The sequence below is a fragment of the Schistocerca nitens genome, chromosome 5 (genome assembly GCF_023898315.1).
Source record: "Schistocerca nitens isolate TAMUIC-IGC-003100 chromosome 5, iqSchNite1.1, whole genome shotgun sequence".
Lineage (NCBI taxonomy): Eukaryota > Metazoa > Arthropoda > Insecta > Orthoptera > Acrididae > Schistocerca > Schistocerca nitens.
The window spans coordinates 863,326,644-863,351,718 of NC_064618.1; the positions used below are offsets into that span (position 1 = coordinate 863,326,644).

At 44.0% G+C, this 25,075-nt stretch overlaps 1 protein-coding gene across 1 annotated transcript in view; it reads left to right on the forward strand.

Moving 5' to 3' along the window:
- Positions 1 to 1,217: 1,217 nt before the first annotated feature.
- LOC126259691 (loricrin-like) overlaps positions 1,218 to 25,075 on the forward strand; it is a 130,781-nt gene continuing 106,923 nt past the window's right edge. Inside the window, exon 1 of the mRNA XM_049956651.1 lies at positions 1,218 to 1,297. Within this exon, the coding sequence (XP_049812608.1) occupies positions 1,244 to 1,297 (54 nt within the window). The 5' untranslated portion in view covers positions 1,218 to 1,243. The remainder of the gene's footprint in view (positions 1,298 to 25,075) is intronic.

Sequence of the window (25,075 nt, forward strand, 5' to 3'; positions counted from 1 at the left end):
TTGTGACTACCTATAACGCACTGATGATTGACGCACTGTCAGCTAAAATCGAAATCGGCAGTAAAAAAGACATGATATTACGACCGATGCTAACCCTCTTTCTGTTCAAAAATGGTTCAAATGGCTCTAAGCACTCTGTCATCAGTCCCCTAGACTTAGAACCACTCAAACCTAACTAACCTAAGGATATCACACACATCCATGTCCGAGGCAGGATTCGAACCTGCGACCGTAGCAGCAGCGCGTTCCGGACTGAGGTGCCTAGAACCGCTCGGCCACAGCGGCCGGTACCTCTTTCTGTCCTAGATTAGTTAGTTACTGCGGCAGCGTAAATAAGTGGCGATACCCGAGCGAAGAAGATATAAAACCATTTATGAAACGAAGAATCTTGTTAATAATCGAATATAAATTTCTAAGTTAGGTAATTTTTTCTGAAGAAATTGCTTGTCTGGAAGTTTTCCTGTATGGAAGTGAAACGCGAGAAATGCTAAAGATTATATGAGTAGATTGGGTTCTTATTTAAACTGAGGAGCAAGGAAAGTTATGCCACTACTTGCCTAAAAAATGTTCAAATGTGTGTGAAATCATATGGGACTTAATTGCTAACGTCATCAGTCCCTAAGCTTACACTCTACTTAACCTAAATTATTCTAAGGACAAACACACACACCCATGCCCGGGGGAGGACTCGAACCTCCGCCGGGATCAGCCGCAGCTACTTGCCTAAAATAAGTTATCTGCTGACGGAATCGTCATTTGATAATGGAGAGAAATGAATGGTGGTGGGTAGGGGGGGTTAAAATCATAGTGGGAGATCAAGGATTGATGACAGTAGCACGGTTTAAAAATCGTAGACTGCAGAAGTTATGCAGGTAGGAAGAGAGTTGGCGCGGGCTTGGCTACCGCGGAGAACACCACGGGACCAGTCCCCGGACTGAAGACCAGCACAACAGCAACCCCTTGCTGTTGTCCTCAGTCGTATCTCACGTTAAGATCGGCAAGTGCTTTGTCGGCCTTTGGCGCCACGGTGACAACACCGGTTGGCCGGTCTGTGGTGGTCGCACTTGGCACAGTTGGGCAGCGCAGGGGCCCAGCGCCTAGCGCCGCTGCCTCCATCTGCCCCCCCCCCCCCCCTCCTCCCTAACCGACGCCGACTTCATAAGGCGGCGCGGCGCGTCTGTTGCCTCAGTGCTCGCTGCCCGCCCACACACCTCGCACACACCACAACACAGCACAGCACGCCATGGACGCGGCCCTCCACCACCTGCAGCCGCAGCAGCAGACTCGCCGGCACCGGGTGAGTCCTCCGTCTCAAAACACTGGCGGCGGCCGTCACGCACGGCGTGCAGACCTCCTTCTGGCGGCGATTTTCCGCGTCGCGGAACGCCCTCGCGCGCTTTCACTTACGACATCTGCAGCGCGTAACGCATTGTTTCCACGTATAATGGTCGTACACGTTACAGCTGCTTACACAGCATCACACTTCAGGCACAGTACACTGCCCGGGAAGAAAAAAAATGAAGCTCCCACAAGGGGAGGAGCACACGATATGAAACCCCAAGGGTTGGAAGGTACATAGGCCATTACAATTGCTACACCACGAAAATGACGTGCTACAGACGCGAAATTTAACCGCCAGGAAGAAGATGCTGTGATATGCAAATGATTAGCTTTTCAGAGCATTCACACAAGGTTGGCGCCGGTGGCGACCCTACAACGTGCTGACATGAGGAAAGTTTCCAACCGATTTCTCATACACAAACAGCAGGTGACCGGCGTCGCCTGGTGAAACGTTGTCGTGAAGCCTCGTGTAAGGAGGAGAAATGCGTACCATCACGTTTCCGACTTCGGTAAAGGTCGGATTGTACCCTATGGCGATTGCGGTTTATCGTATCGCGACATTGCTGCTCGCGTAGGTCGAGATCCAATGACTGTTGGCAGAATATGGAACCGGTGGGTTCAGGAGCGTAATACGGAACGCCGTGCTGGTTCCCAACGGCCTCTTATCACTAGCAGTTCAGATGACAGGCATCTTATCCGCATAACTGTAACGGATCGTGCAGCCACGTCTCGATCCCTGAGTCAGCAGATGGGGACTGCTATTCCGTCCCCACTGAACTCCCTGACACACGAAAACCCGGAAAAATTAGAGGTCACTCCAAAGATAGTACCACAGTACTTGCTATCGATAAGCGCTGCTGCTGCCACTGACGGACAGACAAAGCGAGCAAACGTAGTGGCGCCAGTGAACAGACTAAGAAAACGACGCCAACCTGTCAATGGCACGAAGGCGAGTCGGAGCATGGCTCAATGAAGGAAGTCATTCACAAAATGTGCACGATGGGGTCGCGAATTCTCGTCCAAGAAAACTAATGCCTCGTCAATATGCTGCCGATATGGTTGTACAATCGGTTGGAGAATTTCATTCACGTTTCGTACAGTCGTTATGGCGCCTTCCATACCACTAGCGGCATACGTCGGCCCCACATAATGCCATCCCAAAACAGCAGGGAACTCCACCTTGCTGCACTCACTGGACAGTGTTTCTAAAGTGGTAAGCCTGACCAGCTAGCCTCCAAACACGTCTACGACTATTGTCTGGTTGAAGAGATATGCGACACTCATCGATGAAAAGAGACCATGTTGCCACTCCTGAGCGGCCCATTCGGCATGTTGTTGGGCCCATCTGTACCGGTTTGCATGGTGTCGGGGTTGAAAAGGTGGACCTCGCTGTGGACGTCGGGAGTGAAGTTGCGCACAGTTTGGGTCTTAAGAGGACGTCCTGTGGCTGCACGATAAGCATTATTCAACATTGTGGCATTGCTGTCAGGGTTCCTCCGAGCCATAATCCGTAGGTAGCGGTCATCCACTGCAGCAGCAGCCCTTGGGCGGCCTGAGCGAGGCATATCATCGACAGTTCGTGTCTCCCTGCATCTCCTCCATGTCCGAACAACATCGCTTTGGTTCACTCCTAAACGCCTGGACCCTTCCGTTGTTGAGAGCCCTTCATGGCGCAAAGTAACAACGCGGACGCGATCGAGCCGCCATATTGACCGTCTAGGCATGGTTGAACTACAGACAGCACGAGCCGTGTACCTCCTTCCTGGTGGAATGACTGGAACTGATCGGCTGTCGGACCCCCTCCGTCTAATAGGCGCTGCTCATGGCATGGTTGTTTACATCTTTGGGCGTGTTTAGTGACATCTCTGAACATTCAAAGGGGCTGTGTCTGTGATACAATATCCACAGTCAACGTCTATCTTCAGGAACTCTGAGAACAGGGGTGATGAAAAACTTTTTTAGATGTGTGTATTACTGAACAAAGTAAACTCGTTTCTTTACTGTAGGACCTGCAGCATATACTGTATTATGCCCCATAAGACATTATGCAGAGAATTAGTTGACAGTACGCTATTTGGTCTTTTTTTTTTAATGTATCAAGCAGTGTGCCGTCTACTATTTCTCTGCCTAAAGAAATCCGCTTCGTAGAAGTACAGAAACCTGTTGTTAGATGGCGGGAAAGTACACACTCCAGGACATCATTTCTTTTTCTCTGACGGATGCCTGTCCCGATTGCAAGGAGCAATGTCAAAATTAGACACGGTCCACTTGTCTACTTCAGAGCCAGAATAAGTACTTACGCCAGTTACGACTGTCCAACGGATTTAGCTCTAGTATTCTGACTCTGTCGCAAGTCCAATGGACATTACGTTATTAGCAAAGTTATTTCTTTTTTATGCATTATTCCACTCCGTTTCTTTGGGTAGGAAGTAACATCAGAGCTCGCAGCAAATATCAACCTATACAGACAAAGAACTACTTGTGCTAATTATCAGATTTCGCCCTCCTCCTCTTGCGACCCGCAAAGCTCCACAATACACTACGATCCTCCATCAACTTAGACGGCGGCATCCAACAATGAATTAACAGGATACCCACAAATGGCAACAATCTGCGCTCTGGTGTGGTAGTGCACTTCGCAGATGTCTTACGTATCTACCCGATGATTCGTAAAGTTTGTGTCACAAGGAACACTTATCTGACAAAACAAAATAATGTTATCTCATAGACATAGATGTTTTTAACATTCATTTGTTTCGTTTAAGGTAAGAAACTTCAGTGTCATAATTAATACAGACATCATTTAATGCCACAGAACTCTAACAAGAGCCACCGATGATCAGATCCGATACTAAATCTCTGTATGTAATTTACAGTCCTCAAAAAATTCCACATGAGAAAAAGTGTAAAGTACTTCCTACATGAAATCAGAAAGTTGAAGAGTTATGTCCAAACACACAATTCATTTCAGGCGCTGCATAGTGAAATGTTTAACAGATATCCCTGTTCTTTGTCCATTGCGAGTATAATGTACTCCTCACGCTGTCATCAGTATGAAAAGCATTACATCAAAGCAGACGGCGTTCCTCTTCTCTACAACTACCGTAAATAATTTTCGAATCAATGAACGTACCGTACAACAATAAAAACACACAAAAAATATTCAACAGTTTATCGATGTGTTACATATTTACCAAGTATGATATATGGTAATATATATTACCAAAATGGTGATCCAAAACCCGCAATAGAAGAAGCTATGTTGCCTAGTATTCAGCTTGGCCAGACGATGCCATAAGAGTTCATCAGTGGGAATTTGCTTGTTGATGTCGTGCTGATGATCGACAGAAAGTTTTCTCTATTCTGTTTCGGACAACACTCACAGCGCTCCCACATATATAGTTCGGAACACCCCAAAACAAATTGTAAAGCAGCAACGCAAGCAAAACACGAGCAAACTCTCGTTCTACATAACGGACACTATACAGCTGAATATCGGACAACCGTGGTGTCGAACTGAAAAGCTTTCTCTGTGGCCTAAATAGGAAAGTAAATATTTTTTTATAAATCAGGAACTTTATTCTCGTTGCATTACAGTTGTGGCTGTGTTTACCTTAACCGAAAATTTGACAATCTCTCAGCTCTTGCTGAAGAAAAACCTCCACAACTTTGCCTGATCACAATGGCGTATAGGTCTATACAGGGTAGTCCATTGATAGTGGCCGGACCAAATATCTCACGAAATAAGCATCAAACGAAAAAACTAAAAGAACGAAACTCATCTAGCTTGAAGCAGGAAACCAGACGGCGCTATGGTTGGCCCGCTAGATGGCGCTGCCAAAGGTCAAACGGAGATCAACTGCGGTTTTTTTTTTAAATAGCAACCCCAATTTTTTACTACATATTCGTGTAGTACGTAAAGAAATATGAATGTTTTAGTTGAATCACTTTTTTCGCTTGGTGATAGATGGCGCTGTAATAGTTCAAATGGTTCAAATGGCTCTGAGCACTATGGGACTCAACTGCTGTGGTTATCAGTCCCCTAGAACTTAGAACTACTTAAACCTAACTAACCTAAGGACATCACACACATGCATGCCCGAGGCAGGATTCGAACCTGCGACCGTAGCAGTCCCACGGTTCCGGACTGCGCGCCTAGAACCGCGAGACCACCGCGGCCGGCCGCTGTAATAGTCACAAACGTATAAGTACGTGGTATCACGTAACATTCCGCCAGTGCGGACGGTATTTGCTTCGTGATACATTACCCGTGTTAAAATGGACAGTTTACCAATTGCAGAAAAGGTCGATATCGTGTTGATGTATGGCTATTGTGATCAAAATGCCGAACGGGCGTGTGCTATGTATGCTGCTCGGCATCCTGGACGACATCATCCAAGTGTCCCGACCGTTCGCCGGATAGTTACGTTATTTAAGGAAACAGGAAGTGTTCAGCCACTGTGAAACGTCAACCACGACCTGCAACAAATGATGATGCCCAAGTAGGTGTTTTAACTGCTATCGCGGCTAATCCGCATATCAGTAGCAGACAAATTGCGTGAGAATCGGGAATCTCAAAAATGTCGGTGTTGAAAATGCTACATCAACATCGATTGCACCCGTACCATATTTCTATGTTCCAGGAATTGCATGGTGACGACTTTGAACGTCGTGTACAGTTCTGCCACAGGGCACAAGAGAAATTACGGGACGATGACAGATTTTTTGCACGCGTTCTAATTAGCGACGAAGCGTCATTCACCAACCGCGGTAACGTAAACCGGCATAATATGCACTATTGGGCAACGGAAAATCCACGATGGCTGCGACAAGTGTAACATCAGCGAGCTTGGCGGGTTAATGTATGGTGCGGCATTATGGGAGAAAGGATAATTGACCCCCATTTTATCGATGGCAGTCTAAATGGTGCAGTGCATGCTGATTTCCTACGTAATGTTCTACCGATGTTACTACAAGATGTTTCACTGCATGACAGAATGGCGATGTACTTCCAACATGATGGATGTCCGGCACATAGCTCGCATGCGGTTGAAGCGGTATTGAATAGTATATTTCATGACAGGTGGATTGCTCGTCGAAGCACCATACCATGGTCCGCACGTTCACCGGATCCGACGTCCCCGGATTTCTTTCTGTGGGGAATGTTGAAGGATATTTGCAATCGTGATCCACCGACAACGCCTGACAACATGCGTCAGCGTATTGTCAATGCATGTGCGAACATTGCGGAAGGCGAACTACTCGCTGTTGAGAGGAATGTCGTTACACGTATTGCCAAATGCATTGAGGTTGACGGACATCATTTTGAGCGTTTACTGCATTAATGTGGTATTTATAGGTAATCATGCTGTAACAGCATGCGTTCTCAGAAATGATAAGTTCACAAAGGTACATGTATCACATTGAAACAACCGAAATAAAATGTTCAACGTACCTACGTTCTGTATTTTAATTTAAAAAAACTTACCTGTTACCAACTGTTCGTCTAAAATTGTGAGCCATATGTTTGTGACTATTACAGCGCTATCTGTCACAAAGCGAAAAAAGTGGTCCAACTAAAACATTCATCATCAATAAACACTTCCGGGCTAAGTTGCCGTGGTCGATCTGTAGAACTTCTTCTCCCTGACGTTTCGTTCTCAACTACGGAGAACATCTTCAGAGGTGAGTCAGTCGTTGACTCACCTCGGAAGATGTTCTCCGTAGTTGAGAACGAAACGTAAGGGAGAAGAAGTTCTACAGATCGACCACGGCAACTTAGCTCGTAAGTGTTTATTGATGAAGACGCCGGCCGTGAAAGCCTACACGGAATGATTAAAACATTCATGTTTCTTTACGTACTACACGAATATGTAATAAAAAGTGGGGGGTTCCTAGTTTTCCAAAACGCAGTTGATATCCGTTTGACGTATGGCAGCGCCATCTAGCGTCGTCTGGTTTCCCCCATCAAGCTAGACAAGTTTCGTTCTTTGCAGATTTTTTCGTTTGATGCTTATTTCGTGAGATATTTGGCCCGGACACGATCAATGGACCACCCTATGTATCCAAATCACAGAGAAAGATCTACAGCTTAACTATGAAGACATTAAGCCGTAGAGAGTGCCCTGCTGCTAAGCCGTAGAGAATGTCCATAATTATTTATGTCATAGGCTAACAGACTTGCTAACACGAAGTTCGACGTACTCACAAGTGAGGTATCTAACGAGCAATATGCTAATAAATAATTGCATATATACTGAGCAGCAGCGTAAATCTTTGTAATTCACCTAAGAAAGATACAAATTGTGAGCAGTGGATTGCTATTTAACGTGTCGTAACGTAAAGAAGCAGTTTCCTTCATTCCTTAGTAAAATTGCATAACGAGCTGTTTCTTCGAAGAATTATTTGAGGGTATACCGTAAAATATGTGTCATTGAGTATGAAGAAGAAAATTTTCAGAGAAGACTTTGGATGAACGGATTGAGAATGGCGGCTTGGAGTAGTGATGTGTAGAACAAGTAATTTTTCAAGGTAAACTGTCTCATCAAAAATATATCAACATCTGTTAGAGGAAATTAATATGGGGTGTATCCACTCTTCGCCTTATGGCGGCTTGGCTGCTAGTGAAGGCACTTTCAGTGATGTGACTGAATATCTGCGGAAGAATGCCAGTTCATTCTTCCTCAAGAGTCGAAACCAGAGAATGTATTGATGTTGGGAGCTGGGATCTGGAGTAAAGTAAACGTTTTAACTCAAACCAAAGGTGATCCATTCCATTCAGGTCGCAGTTCAAATGGTTCAAATGGTTCTGAGCACTATGGGACTTAACAGCTATGGTCATCAGTCCCCTAGAACTTAGAACTACTTAAACCTAACTAAGCTAAGGACATCACACAACACCCAGTCATCACGAGGCAGAGAAAATCCCTGACCCCGCCGGGAATCGAACCCGAGAATCGCAGTTCTAGGCATGACAGTCCATTCCAGGAATGCTGTTGTCTGCAGACTATTGCCTGACACATGCTGCTTTATGACAAAGTGCATTGTCATGCTGACACGTAGTCTTTGAACTGTTTCTTTATACAATGCAGTAAAATGTGCTCCTATCGTTCCGCATTTAGCGTTTTCTTAAGAGCAATAAGGGGACACACCCTAAAAACGAAAAACAACCCCATCAATGGAACCTCGCATAGGGAGCACAATTCGTTCCAGAATCTTACTCGTAGTGCGAGACACTCGTTAAGCGAAACAATTTATCCCGTATAAATTAATGTAATATACGATAATGCGTTCCATGCAGAAAAAGTACAAAATCTTTTATCTTATTCATGCCATTTATTCAAATGAAACAATACATACGGTACTACGTACTTTATTATCGACGATAGATAACTCTTTTTTGCTAAGAATCTATAATCGTTTATTTCTGTTGACACTTCAACACTTAGCGAAAATGTGGCATGTAGCATTATTGTCAAACAAATTAGTAGCGCGAGTAGCCATGCTTTGTTGGGGGTGATGGTCTACAACGTACGATGCAACCGATTCCCATTGTTTCAGCATTTCTCTTATTGCACCAGAAGATTGCTGGTTTGCTGTTACCGTCTCCTCCACCTCCTTTGAAGAATTCCTCTCCACAACTTTCTGCTGTGAAACACACTGAAACTCCGTAAGATCTTCGGTGATCATTTCTTGGCTGTGATGTTACACAAGCTCATCAATGTCATTGTTACACGCTTCTAGTCCCATGCTAGTCCCGCGCCTTTTCGATCATCTTGACGCAGGTAATGTTGTTGAAGTGATATTTCCAAAACTCTCCGAGAAGGAGGTCGGTAGCTTCAGTCAACTCAAAGCAATGTTCAATGAGGGGTTTAGTGTAAGGCTTCTCAAACTTAGAACTTAACTGCTGGTTCATAGGCTGGAGCAAAGGAGTGGTGTCAGGAGGCATAAATTGTATCTCGATGAACTGAAATTCTCCAAGGAGGTGGTCCAGTACGCCTGGAGAATGGGCAGGAGCGTTGTCCATAAGAAGCTGTAACCTCCCCCTCACTTATCGACCTTAATGACAGTGAAAAATGAAACCGCGTGTGCCTAATGGGAATTTTGGAAAAGCAATCGTCACCGAAGTTAATCTGTCGGTAAAGAGGGAGGAAAGGGTTACATCTAAATGAAAGGAAAAATGCAAATGAAACTGGTGGAAATTAATTTTGAAAAGGGGTAAAGTTAATAAAGAAAGTAAATGTGCGGCCGTTACGTTAACAATTAACTAGCGGTAATTAGATATTTGAGATTTGGGGGAAATCACGGTCGCCAGTCCTAAGGACAATTACTATAGTAACTGAAAAAGAAAAGTTATTACACATATAATTAGCACTAGAAGCGTGGCAACTGAAGGTTGACACATGTAGTGTGAAAACTGAAAGTTTGGCAGAAGTAATAAATTTCGCTACACTCTGACTTAATTTAGCAAAAGAATTAATAAAACCGGAAAATCGAAAGTTAATTTAGTGACTGAAGTTAATAGTGAGCTTTCTTTCTGAAGCACATCGAAATCCAGCAGAATACGGTTAGCCTTGGACTACCTCAACAATCATTTCAAAAGCAACTTGACTCTACGCAATTTAGAAACGAGAGAATTAACTTTGAACTTGAATTAAATGATTCTGAATAATTAACAATAGTAAAATTTAGTACGTACCAAGCTGAGCTGCAGTCACAGGTAAGCTAAAATATGCTAACAAAACTCGCACTCTTAATTTGTGCCTGTGTAATCTAGCTATTGTAGCCAGCTATGATAGCTTAAAGTGAACTTTGAGATTAAAGCAGTGAAATGGAATTATGCTGGCGTTTGAATTTCAACGACACTCGGGTTCATTTCGGAAAAGGAAGGGACCCTGCTTGGCAATGCAATTTGGGACAATGAGCAACAAAGGTTCATGCTAAGTGGCTGTAATTTTGCGAGGCAAATGGAACAATTTGAAAAGCTGAGGTCTGCCATACAGTTCTGAAACTTTACGTGCTTTTAGTCTTCCTTGTTGGTTGATTGAAGGTTTGAAGCCGTCGATCGAGGAGGTGGCGACAGTCACTCATTGTCGGCCGTCGCTGTTGCAGAAGCTGGATGTTGGCGCGCCTTCTTCTCGACACGGTCACCAGGCGAAACGGGCTCTTGATGTGCGCCAGCTAATGCTTCCCGTCCGCGACACCATGTCAGAAACTATCATCGCGAGTCGAGCGCAATTACATGCTGCCAAACCCCGAAAGCGCGGCAACTCGCGGGAGCGTCACACAACACACCTGCTCCACTCGCTACTCCAGCAAGACTCCCACTGCCCTGCCCGCGCTCCACGCGGCAGAGTTAACACTCCCAAAGATACTACACACTTTGATTCTTCACACGACCTATCGATGTAATCGTTCGATAGCAGTTTTCCCTAGGCAAGACCCAGCGTAAAAATACGAATAATATTTACGAAACAAACCAATTATACATCGACATAAATGCATAAATAAATATATATATATATATATATATATATATATATATATATATATATATATATATATATATATACAAATAGTAAAACAATTACAATATATAAAGGCACAGAAATGTCATATATTCAGGTAACAAAATTAAGGAAAACAAATTTATAGTACAATAGATGGAAATAGGAGGATATGCATTTCCGGCGTTACAAAGCGAGACATGGCGTGGCAGATTCATCTCAAACAAATATTTTTTCACCGAAGGCCCAAACTGTTCACTGATCCAATCACAAGAAAGATCAAGTCTCACCCAAGCCTTGTTGTTGGACCTCCACATGTAACGTGGTCTTCTGGACTTTACACTTGTTGAAGGCTGGTGGAGTTTCTGAGTGGTAAATAAGCAGCGGTTTGATTTTCAATTCGTCGTTTGCACTGACACAGAATAGCAGTGTGAGGCGGTCTTTCATTGGCTCGTGACCGAATAATGCATTCTGCTTTGCTGTTATGAAGGTACGCTTTGGCATCTTCTTCCAGAATACACCCGTCTTGCCACAACTAAAAACCTGTTGCGGCAGACAACCCTTAGAATCTACGAACATCTTGAAGTTGCTGATGAAGTTCTCTGCTGCTTTCGCATCGGAGCTGGCTGATTCGCCATGACTCGGAACGCTGTGGATGGTGCTTCTTCTCTTTGACTTCTCGAACCATTCACGGCTTACCTTAAAATTGTTTTGGCCGCCGATGATCCTGGCGTCTTCTTATGACGTCGGCGAAAATTATACTCGCTTTCTCACGAACGATGTTCTCGTTAATAGTGTCGCCTTGCAATTGTTTTTCACTTATCCATATAAGGAGCAACCTTTCGACGTAGTCCAGGATACGAAACCTTTGTTTAGATACACTTGTCACTCCCTTTGAAAGATCTATCTCCTTAGTCTTGTCGTCGTCCTTGAGGATAGCGCAAGAAGTTGATATGGACCTATTGTACGTGTGTGCTAAATCGGCAACGCTCGCACCAGGTTCGCGTTTTTCAATGATTTTACGTTTCCAGAATGAGATTTTCACTCTGCAGCGGAGTGTGCGCTGATATGAAACTTCCTGGCAGATGTGTGCCGGACCGAGACTGGAACTCGGGACCTTTGCCTTTCACGGGCAAGTGCTCTCTTACGACTTTATCTTCGGGGACATGTCTACGTAGGACAGTAAAATTTTCACGAAAAAAATACACTTTGTGAACACAAGTTTAGAAAAATGTGTGATCACAAGCTGCACTGAGATGGTAGCAGAATGAGCGCTGAACCCAGACTGCAGTACGTACTGAAACACATTGTTCATATGCCATTGGCTACAGTGAAAGGCGTTCATATTGCTGAACGTTTCCCCTGCCGCGCGCGAACGGCTGGTGACGTCACACTATATTCACTCAAAAAAAAAGAAAAAAAAATGTTCAAATGTGTGTGAAATCTTATGGGACTTAACTGCTAAGGTCATCAGTCCCAAGCTCACACACTACTTAACCTAAATTATCCTAAGGACAAACACACACACCCAAGTCCGAGGGAGGACTCGAACCTCCGCCGGGATCAGCCGCACGGTCAAAAATGATTCAAATGGCTCTGAGCACTGTGGGACTTAACTTCTGAGGTCATCAGTCCCCTAGAACGTAGAAATACTTAAACCTAACTAACCTAAGGACATCACACACATCCATGCCCGAGGCAGGATTCGAACCTGCGACCGTAGGCCACTCCGGCCGGCAGCCGCACAGTCCATGACTGCATCGCCCAGACCGCTCGGCTAATCCCGCGCGGCTGTCGTCACTGATGCGAAAAATCGCTCGTACAGCGAGTCATTTTTTTTTTTTTACTATTTGTTTTGCTCGTTATGAGAATTGGACGTAATGGGAGGTGGTCGTTAATCGAGGTTCCACTGTACTGTAACATCGCCTCCTCAATACCTCATTGTTGGCACAACACATGATCAAGCAAAGTTTTCCAGGCATTCGTCAAACCGAAACGGTTCCATCGGATAAGCACGGAGGTTCAGCATGACTCATAGCTTCAAATCAGTTGTCTCCAGTCGTTTACTTCCAGCTGCGCCGCTCTTTACATCGCCACAAGGGCCGCTTAGCTTTGAGTACAGAAATATGCGGCTTATACGGATCTTCTCGACCACTGCACCCCTGTCTTCTTAGCTCCTTACACACCATCATTGTGCGAGCTGAACAGCTGACATCACTGTCCAACTCACAGGTGGTTTGTACTGTTCATTGCGTGCCATTTTTCTTTACAACCATCCTCCGCAATGTCCGATGATCCCTGAGGCCTACCCGCCCTTGGTTAAGCCGTGGTTGTTCCTTCGCGTTTTTACTTGGCAATCACATCACCAATAGTACACATGTGTTGCTTTAGAAAGATTGAATTCCTACCGTTCGATCTGTTACTCGGGCGACGTCGTAAGACCCCTCTTCTAGCCGGCCGTGGTGGTCTCGCGGTTCTAGGCGCGCAGTCCGGAACCGTGCGACTGCTACGGTCGCAGGTTCGAATCCTGCCTCGGGCATGGATGTGTTCCTTACGTTAGTTAGGTTTAAGTAGTTCTAAGTTCTAGGGGACTGATGACCACAGCAGTTGAGTCCCATAGTGCTCAGAGCCAGCCACCCCTCTTTTATTACTGCATCTCTACTGACAACACAGTACGACACATTTCACTCTGTACTGGCGGGTCCGTCTTTCATGAGACGTAGTGGTCAGTTCTGCGTTACGAAGATGCAAAGCTGGTACTTTTTGCCGATGATACAAGTACAGCTATCACACCCAACAGACAAGAATGAACTGGTGAAATTGTAAACGATGTTTTTCAGAAAATCATTAAGTTGTTCTCTGCAAATGGGCTCTCATTAAACTTTGACAAAACACAGTATATACAGTTCCACACAGTAAATGGAATGACACCATTAATAAATACAGACTTCGATCAGAAATCGGTAGCTAAGGTAGAATATTCAAAATTTCTGTGTATGCATTGATGTGGGGTTGAACTGGAAGAAACACACTGAAGATCTGCTGAATCGTTTGAGTTCAGCTACTTATGCTATTAGTGTCATTGCAAATTTTGGCGATATACATCTCAGTAAATTAGCTTACCACGCCTATTTTCATTCTCTGCTTTCGTATAGCATCATATCCCGGGGTAACTCATTATTGAGTAAAAGAGTGTTCATTGCACAAAAGCGTGTAATCAGAATAATTGCTGGAGCTCATCGAAGATCATCCTGCAGACACTTATTTAAAGTGCTAGAGATCTTCACTGTAGCCTCACAATATTATATATTCACTTATGAAATTTGTTATTAACAGTCCGAACGAATTCAAAAGTAATAGCAGTGTACATGGTTTCAACACCAGGAGAAAGGATGATCTTCACTACTCAATGTTAAATCTAATTTTGGCTCAGAAATGGGTAAATTGTGCTGCCACAAAAGTCTTTGGTCACTTACCAAATAGCATCAAAAGTCTGACAGAAAGCCATATAGCATTTAAAAGGAAATTAAAAGGATTTCTGAATGTCAACTCCTTGTACTCATTAGATGAAGTTTTGGATATAGTAAGTGGGTGATACCCCCCCAACCAAAAAAAAAATATAAATATTATGTGTCATGTAATATTTTGTGTAACGTAATATCTTGTATGGACACCTTTTATTAACCTGACACGTTCCACATCATTACGAAGTGTCATATTCACGATCTATGGAACAAGTACTAATCTAATCTAATCATAGGGGTGTTCTGACACTTTTGATGAAATAGTATATTTTGGGCGAACCAATTTAGGATGACGATACAAAATGACGACGATGTCTGAAACAAGTTTGTTATGTACTATCATAGTATATGTTGTTTCTAATGGGAAACGTTGAAAAAGTTCATAAGTCAGATTCATACTCTTCAAACCACAGTGAAGTTTCTGCTTGCTCGATAGAAACAAAATCGTTCTGCTGTCTCATATTCCATTACTTTTCGATTTTATACATATGAAGAGGGGTTTCCATAAGGACGGCTGTAACAAACGCCTGAGGACGCGGAAGACTATACGACAGTTTTCCTAATTGATCAGCACGTCTCAAGGCTCTGGTGAATCTTCTAATTACGACAGAGCACTTCACTCTGTCGTGTTCTAGGAGTCCTTTCCTGACTAGAAAACGTCAGCTTGGAGAGCTGAGTCCCACAATACACACCAGACTGCCAGACTTGTCGCTCGACGATGCCTCCTGTCCTCGCCCCGCCACACAGCTGTACAGTATACCCTGCAGCCGCTCTCTGTGTCGCAGCGATCGCCAGCCACTTGACGTCAGTCGGAGCTGTCTTCCCTCTGCGCTGGAACGCGAGTAGAGTCCGCCGGTCTTGGGAGCGCCCTTGACAGACAACTCGTGATTCCACGGTCTTCCCGGCATTGCCCCGCCTCCCGCAGCAGCAAAAAAGCCGTGTTATGCAAACGCTGCCACATGATGAGTCTGACAACTGCAGAGCAAGCAGGCCGCTTCTCAAAGACTGGAAACGCTATGCTACGGCACAGCGTTTCCAGCGCCTTACTCGCTGCCGCGCATCTGCGGTCGAGATCGCTAAAACACGACGATCCTGAAGCACGGTAGATATTCAGAGCAAAAGTGAAGGAGAGAAGGCTAAACTGCTATCCAGCAGATGCACTGACGATACACTGAATACAACATCCTAATCATTATTCAGCATCTTCACACTAATCCATACGTTAACTGGTGTGATGCAAGTTACGTGCCGAATCTATGTGTCGTCATCTTAGATCTCTGTTTTCCAAGCTCGTCCATAAGCCGACTCTTCATCTTACGTGCGCCGGCCACTGTGGCCGAGCGGTTCTAGGCGCTTCAGTCTGGAACCACGCGACCGCTACGGTAGCAGGTTCGAATCCTGCCTCGGGCATGGATGTGTGTGATGTCCTTAGGTTAGTTAGGTTTAAGGAGTTCTAAATTCTAGGGGACTGATGACCTCAGATGTTAAGTCCCATAGTGCTCACAAGGGAACCTCCCCATCGCACCCCCGTCAGATTTAGTTATAAGTTGGCACACTGGATAGGCCTTGAAAAACTGAACACAGATCAATCGAGAAAACAGGAAGAAGTTGTGTGGAACTATGAAAAAAAATAAGCAAAATATACAAACTGAGTAGTCGATGTGCAAGATATGCAACATCAAGGATAATGCAAGCTCAGGAGTGCCGTGGTCCCGTGGTTAGCGTGCGCACCTGCGGAACGAGTGGTCCTCGGTTCAAGGCTTCCTTCGACTGAAAAGTTTAATTTTTTATTTTCAGACAATTATCAAAGTTCAGGCACTCACACATAACCAACTTCGCTCTCCAAAATTCCAGGACATGTTCAGATTTGCTTGGACATATGCAGGATTTGACGGTCTACACATGGAAAAATTTGAAAACGTTAAAAACATGTTTTGACAGAGCACAGGGAAAACTGTGCGACTGTGAAACTGTTGCATTCATTTGTTGCAGATTATGTGACAAATTCTTATGTTTTCATCACTTTTTTGGGAGCGATTACCACATCCACAAGAAAACCTAAATGGGGCAAGGTAGAAGAATCTTTTTACCCATTCACCAAGTGTGTACAAGTTAGGTGGGTCGACAACATATTCCTGTCATGTGACGCACATGCCGTCACCAGTGTCAGTGTCGTATAGAATATATCAGACGTGTTTTCCTGTGGAGGAATCGGTTGACCTATGACTTTGCGAATAAAATGTTTTCGGTTCCCTTTGGAGAGGCACGTCCTTTCGTCTACTAATCGCACGCTTTTGCGGTGCGGTCGTAAAACACAGACACTAAACTTATTACACTGAACAGAGCCGTCAATGAACGAACGGACAGATCATAACTTTGCGAAAATAAAGAAAGTAAAATTTTCACTCGAGAGAAGTCTTGAACCAAGGACCTCAGATTTCGCAGCTGCTCACGCAAACCACTGGACCACGGCGCTCATGAGCTCGTATCACCCTTGATGTCGCCTATGTTGCTCATGGACTACTCAGTTTGTATATTTTGCTTATTTTTTTCATAATTCCACACAACTTCTTCCTGTTTTCTCGATTGATCGGTGTTCAGTTTTTCAAGGCCTATCCACTGTGCCAACTTATAAGTAAATCCGAGGGGGGTGCGATGGGGAGGTTCCCTTGTCAGAGCCATCTTATGTGCATCCATTACAAGTAGCCGCTCTATGGAATTACACATGCGAGACGTACAAGCTCAAGATGGAAAAGGTAATCAGCAGAAAATACGACAGGTTTCGCTAGTGTATCCCACAGTTCTCAGTTGTTGACTACACCGAGCGTCCGAGCAACATGGTGCAGTGGTCAGCACACCAGACTGGACGACGCTTCAAATTCCAGTACAGTTTTCCACATTCAGGTTTTCCGTCGTTTCCCTGCATCGCTCCACCCAAATGCCGTTATGGTTCCTTTGAAAACGGCACAGTCGATTTCGTTTCCAGTCTTTGAAACATTCCGAGCTTGTGGCCCACCTCTAATGACCTCGATGTAGACGGTCCTTCCTACCTTATACTGAGGAACAAACTGATAAATGTAGCACCATACATACGGACAGGCATCATATGAAGGGCCTATTTCAATAGGGGTACAAGTCCATTTTTGTTCATTCTGAGATACAGAGTCCTGAAGCTAAATGAGCGCTGACAAAAGTGCAGTTGAGGTACCAGAAATATTCAAGCATATGGCTTCTTGCTAGAGATGACCCTTTCTTTCTGTTTGTTTGGACCATTAATGTCAGTCGAGGTAATGGACTTGTACCACTATTGAAATAAGCCCTTCATATGTTCATTGTATGTGCATTTATGCAGGAAGTTCGATTAAGGTATTAATTCATTCATTTTTAACTTAGTTCAGTTCAGTTTGTTCCTCCGCCAGACTCACTTCATCTGCTTCAAGTTAGTGTGAATCTTGTATGAACATAGACAAATACGAAAAACAGAAGTAGGAACATTCTTACACTAACACACAAAGAAAGCAATCTTTGACTATACAGCAGCCTTGCATCACTGACAGAAATACATGTTCTCGTGTGTGCTATTAGATACTACTTGCTTCCTATCTTTTCTTAAATGGCTTTCTGTGATGTGTTTTACTAAATTTGGATTACACTAACGACTGCAGTAAGAAACTTACTATACACCTCTCTATGCGAAGCATTCCTATTTCAGTTCATATTTCTGAAATGGAAAACTTAAAGATGAAACTTTTCTCCGCGGTTTTAGAAAATTTACTATTTACATAAATATAATGAAGATCCAACATTCTTTAATTCTTTCCTTCATTATTTCCCTACAAAATCCCTCAGTTGTAGTTACTGATTTTTATTCTCATATCAATGATTGTTCATCAAGTACTGTATTTCTGCAGCACAGTGCAACGTATCTTAACACACATTCTTGTAAATAAAATTTCGTCAGTCTTATGATGAAGAGTTCCACGCGTTGCTCCCATCGGAAATGATCACTGAAACGTGGTTCTAGAATACTGAAGCCCTAATCCCAACAACATACTGGTTTTCATTTTGTTTTTGTATGTCTGCGGCTCATACATACATGTACCACAAAATAAATTCAAGCCAATTTTAGGTATCGATCAGTTTCAAAGTGTTCTTTAGTAAAATATTTTTTATGACCTGTAAACAATAATGCCTCTGATGGGGGCTAGTGTGATGGCAGATCACGTGTAAATGCGACGAATAACAAATGTGCAAATACAGAACCTTGGGGCACTATTTCCAAATTTTCTGGAAACCATTCTACCCAAGATCGATTTTCGTTCCGGAGAAGTGTACTAAAGCGCGAGGCAAAAAGGTAAGTCTAATTTTATAACATTTTTAAATTCAGAGAAAAGCTTTTGACAGAATTGGTTTCAATAAATATTTGGAATTATGATTGCAGCATGAATAAAATGCAAGATGCGAAAGGTTTTGTACAACTTCTACAGAAACCAGACTGCGGTTGTAAGAGTCGAAGGTCGTGAAAGGGAATAAGCAGTCAAGCAGGGATTGGGATCGCGCTGTAGCCCGTCCCCGCTGTTATTCAGTGTGAACTTTAAGAAAGCAGTGAGGGATACAGATGGGAAATTAAAATTCAGCGAGAAGAAATTAAAAGTTCGTAAATTATATATTGCAGTGATCAGTTGTCCTTTTTAAATTTTATTGTCCAGATCTAGATGTCGGCCAGAATAGTAGTATTCAATGAACTGTGGATGAAGCCCGACCGACAGGGAATTACATGCACTGAGCGAAAATAATAGTGGTATGTAATATACAAACCATATGAGTTAAGCCAATACTTGTAACTTTTTAGGACATCATCTAACTATGTATTTCTTGCATACTTAGCATTGAGAATGGCTAGCTTCTAGCCGAAATCTAGATCTGGACAGTAAAATTTAAAAAGGACGACTGATCGCTGCAATCTATAATTTACAAGTCAACATAACAGTCACTAAGTGCAACAGCTTTATGAATGGAATGATGAATTAAAAGTTTGCGGTTTTCCACCTCCATTGCAATTCTGTTCGGGGTGACAGGATTTGGAGCATCGGTGGAACGTAATGGGTAGTATCTTGAAATGACGTAAGATGAACATCATAATCAGTGAAACAAGAGTAATGAATGCGAATGCTAAATGATGGACTGCAAGCTGCACAGAACAGACAAAAAGACGGATTATTACAAAAATAATGGGTGCAATACAAACTACAGTCGGTTCGAAAGTGTGAAGTAAGGAAGATATTTGCCAAAATACAGAGAAAGTATTAGAAGTAAAGGCACTGTAACGATTAATCGTCTTTGCACACCTCCACTGAGTGGATGAGAACACACTAACGAAGCAAATACTATTGTATTTATGGAAAAATAATTCGATGATAACGTGTATTACGGGCATAATAAATAGAAATAAGAAAAATCAAACACTGGAAAGTGACAAAAAAATCTTTTTAAAAATAAAATAGAAGAATTAGAGGGTTTTAAATGCGGAAGAAAAAAATGGGAAACTACATGAACAGAAGACTGGAAAAGACAACATTGGGAGAAGATGAAAGAGTACTGGAAAAGATAGGAAACAGAAGAGGCAGAAGAGGAACTGGAGTTGTTTCGTGATCCTAGTTGGTGAATACGGAGGTTAAAAAAAAGTAAGGGTAATGTAGTGTCGTAGAAATAAATCAAGTAGTGCTTATGAAATTAAATAAGAAAATAATCACTAAAAATAGACGACCTTTCATCTTGTTGGATTTATGCTTGTATAACCCTAAGTTAAATTGGAATAAGTGTTGTAATTACGTTGAGACATTGTGACTACCTATAACGCACTGATGATTGACGCACTGTCAGCTAAAATCGAAATCGGCAGTAGAAAAGACATGATATTACGACCGATGCTAACCCCCTTTCTGTTCAAAAATGGTTCAAATGGCTCTAAGCACTCTGTCATCAGTCCCCTAGACTTAGAACCACTCAAACCTAACTAACCTAAGGATATCACACACATCCATGTCCGAGGCAGGATTCGAACCTGCGAGCGTAGCAGCAGCGCGTTCCGGACTGAGGTGCCTAGAACCGCTCGGCCACAGCGGCCGGTACCTCTTTCTGTCCTAGATTAGTTAGTTACGGCGGCAGCGTAAATAAGTGGCGATACCCGAGCGAAGAAGATATAAAACCATTTATGAAACGAAGAATCTTGTTAATAATCGAATATAAATTTCTAAGTTAGGTAATTTTTTCTGAAGAAATTGCTTGTCTGGAAGTTTTCCTGTATGGAAGTGAAACGCGAGAAATGCTAAAGATTATATGAGTAGATTGGGTTCTTATTTAAACTGAGGAGAAAGGAAAGTTATGCCACTACTTGCCTAAAAAATGTTCAAATGTGTGTGAAATCATATGGGACTTAATTGCTAACGTCATCAGTCCCTAAGCTTACACTCTACTTAACCTAAATTATTCTAAGGACAAACACACACACCCATGCCCGGGGGAGGACTCGAACCTCCGCCGGGATCAGCCGCAGCTACTTGCCTAAAATAAGTTATCTGCTGACGGAATCGTCATTTGATAATGGAGAGAAATGAATGGTGGTGGGTAGGGGGGGTTAAAATCATAGTGGGAGATCAAGGATTGATGACAGTAGCACGGTTTAAAAATCGTAGACTGCAGAAGTTATGCAGGTAGGAAGAGAGTTGGCGCGGGCTTGGCTACCGCGGAGAACACCACGGGACCAGTCCCCGGACTGAAGACCAGCACAACAGCAACCCCTTGCTGTTGTCCTCAGTCGTATCTCACGTTAAGATCGGCAAGTGCTTTGTCGGCCTTTGGCGCCACGGTGACAACACCGGTTGGCCGGTCTGTGGTGGTCGCACTTGGCACAGTTGGGCAGCGCAGGGGCCCAGCGCCTAGCGCCGCTGCCTCCATCTGCCCCCCCCCCCCCCTCCTCCCTAACCGACGCCGACTTCATAAGGCGGCGCGGCGCGTCTGTTGCCTCAGTGCTCGCTGCCCGCCCACACACCTCGCACACACCACAACTCAGCACGCCATGGACGCGGCCCTCCACCACCAGCAGCCGCAGCAGCAGACTCGCCGGCACCGGGTGAGTCCTCCGTCTCAAAACACTGGCGGCGGCCGTCACGCACGGCGTGCAGACCTCCTTCTGGCGGCGATTTTCCGCGTCGCGGAGCGCCCTCGCGCGCTTTCACTTACGACATCTACAGCGCGTAACGCATTGTTTCCACATATAATGGTCGTACACGTTACAGCTGCTTACACAGCATCACACTTCAGGCACAGTACACTGCCCGGGAAGAAAAAAAATGAAGCTCCCACAAGGGGAGGAGCACACGATATGAAACCCCAAGGGTTGGAAGGTACATAGGCCATTACAACTGCTACACCACGAAAATGACGTGCTACAGACGCGAAATTTAACCGCCAGGAAGAAGATGCTGTGATATGCAAATGATTAGCTTTTCAGAGCATTCACACAAGGTTGGCGCCGGTGGCGACCCTACAACGTGCTGACATGAGGAAAGTTTCCAACCGATTTCTCATACACAAACAGCAGGTGACCGGCGTCGCCTGGTGAAACGTTGTCGTGAAGCCTCGTGTAAGGAGGAGAAATGCGTACCATCACGTTTCCGACTTCGGTAAAGGTCGGATTGTACCCTATGGCGATTGCGGTTTATCGTATCGCGACATTGCTGCTCGCGTAGGTCGAGATCCAATGACTGTTGGCAGAATATGGAACCGGTGGGTTCAGGAGGGTAATACGGAACGCCGTGCTGGTTCCCAACGGCCTCTTATCACTAGCAGTTGAGATGACAGGCATCTTATCCGCATAACTGTAACGGATCGTGCAGCCACGTCTCGATCCCTGAGTCAGCAGATGGGGACGTTTGCAAGACAACAACCATCTGCACGAACAGTTCGACGACGTTTGCAGCGGCATGGACTATCAGCTCGGACACCATGGCTGCGGTTACCCTTGACGCTGCATCACAGACAGTAGTGCCTGCGATGGTGTACTCAACGACGAACCTGGGTGCACGAATGGCAAAATGTCATTTTTTCGGATGAATCCAGGTTCTTTTTATAGCATCATGATGGTCGCAACCGTGTTTGGCGACATCGCGGTGAACGCACATTGGAAGCGTGTATTCGTCATCGCCATACTGGCGTATCACCCGGCGTGACTGTATGGGGTGCCACTGGTTACATGTCTCGGTCACCTCTTGTTCGCATTGGCGACACTTTGAACAGTGGATGTTGTTACATTTCAGATGTGTTACGACCCGTGGCTCTACCCTTCATTCGATCCCTGCGAAACCGTATACTTCAGCAGGATAATGCACGACCGCATGTTGCAGGTCCTGTACGGGCCTTTCTGGATACAGAAAATGTTCGACTGCTGCCCTGGCCAGCACATTCTCCAGATCCCTCACCAATTGAAAACGTCTGGTCAATGGTGGCCGAGCAACTGGCTCGTCACAATACGCCAGTGACTACTCATGATGAACTGTGGTATCGTGTTGAAGCTGCATGGGCAGCTGTACCTGTACGCGCCATCCAAGCTCTGTTTGACTCAATGCCCAGGCGTATCAAGGCCGTTATTACGGCCAGAGGTGGTTGTTCTGGATACTGATTTCTCAGGATCTATGCACCCAAATTGCGTGAAAATGTAATCACATGTCAGTATAATATATTTGTCCAATGAATACCCGTTTATCATCTGCATTTCTTCTTGGTGTAGCAATTATAATGGCCAGTGGTGTATTTGATGTTACTGCAGTGATCACAATATCGAGTCAGATTTACAAACAACTTGGCAGGAGATGTTCACTCATGAATATGTTGTTTCACCCCCTCTGGTTTGGATATATGCACTGTTTGTAAGGCTGTCGTAAGGATGTTGTATGCCGTCCTGAGGCAAGTTGGCTCAACTTTTGTAAGTGATCATTGATATTCTGGATACTAGCATTGGGACGGAGTTACGTTCGACTTGATCCCACACAAGCTCTGTAGGTCTTTCTGGCAACGGAAGTACCTCAACATAACACGTGAAGTTCATAGGGACGTGGATCATGTGTGGATGAGCTTTCGCAGGGTGAAAAATGGAACGACGATAATGTCGCATCGAGGTAACACATGAGAACAAAAGATGTCCGTGGCGTACGGTTCTGTTGTCAGAAATCCCTTATTCACCACCAATCAGGAACTGAGGTCGTCCCCGGCAGGTCGACGCCATGACGACAGGAAGGACACAACTGTGACCCTCCAAAACACTGTAACAATGAAGCTCTCCCCACGTCGCTGCCAGTCTCGCAGACGATGGGGTATCCAGGGTAGCGCAGAGCTGTGATCATCGGTGAACAAAATGCAGCCCCATTCACCAGCAGTCCACGCTTCCCGTTCACAGCACAACTCCAAACGCAGCCTTTGTGTGGTGCTGGCGTCGCTTAGGTGTGGGACAGTAACTTTGTTAGTCAGTTACATGTTCCATAGACCATTTGAACGGCTGTTTTATCGAAATGATGTGGAACGAGTCAGTTTACAGTATATGTACGCATAATCAGTGTTAACCAGTAATCAGCACATTATCACTGTATTTCCACTCACACAACTACACTTAAAAACGAGTTCTTTCCTTATTTTTTATTTAGTTTTTACGAGCTACCAATTTTTAAGTAGAAATTTGTCAATTGGACGTAAGACGTAGTCAAGGATAATTTATTTCAAATTAGATATAAAACTGGCTTCGCTAACTGTCATATTTTATTTTATTGGGCAAATTATCAAAAATTTTTACTGCTGCATATTGAACTCCTCTCTGAGCCACTGACAGCTTTAACAAAGGGTAATAGAATATGTACATCGCTATTCTTTTCAAACTGTGGTAGATTATTGATAACGGATTTCGCTAGCGAAAATATGTATTTTGACTTTGAAACTAAAAGCCCTGTTCCTTGAAGAGGTACCTACATGACGATCGTGTGTGAACACCACATATTATTCTTACTGCTCGCTTTTTGGCAATCAGTACTTTTTTCTTAGCGATGAGTTACTCCAGAAAAAAAGTATTCTCTGCGACATTACTGAGTGGAAATATACAAGATATGTCAGAAGCATGATATGTTTGTTTCCAACATTGGCAATTATTCGAAGAGCAAAAGTAGCTGAACTTAATTGTTTGAGAAGCTCAGTAATTTCCTTCTCCCAGTTCTAGTTTTCATTAATACCTACATCCTAACATTTGGGGCATTCTATCCCACTTACTGACTCCTGCTCATGTGCTACATTAGTTACTGGTATAACTATTTGTTGTACAGAACTGAATGCAGTGTTTTTTTTTTTTTTCAAAATTTAGAGACAGTCAATTTTCAGAGAATCACTTAATAATTCTTAAGAGAATATCATTTGTTAACTCTTCTGTTGCTTTCTCTCATGGGATTTATCATACCAGTAGTATAGTCTGCAAGGAAGTATCGATTTTGCTTGTTGAATGTTAAGTGGAAGGTCATTCACATATATAAGGACTAGGAGCGGACCAAAAATTGAACCCTGTGGGACTCACTTTGTGATTTTTTACACCACTCACTAAAATTTTCTGCCTTTCTGATATTTTATGAATTGTTCAGCACAGACTCTTGCATTCTATAAAACTTGAGT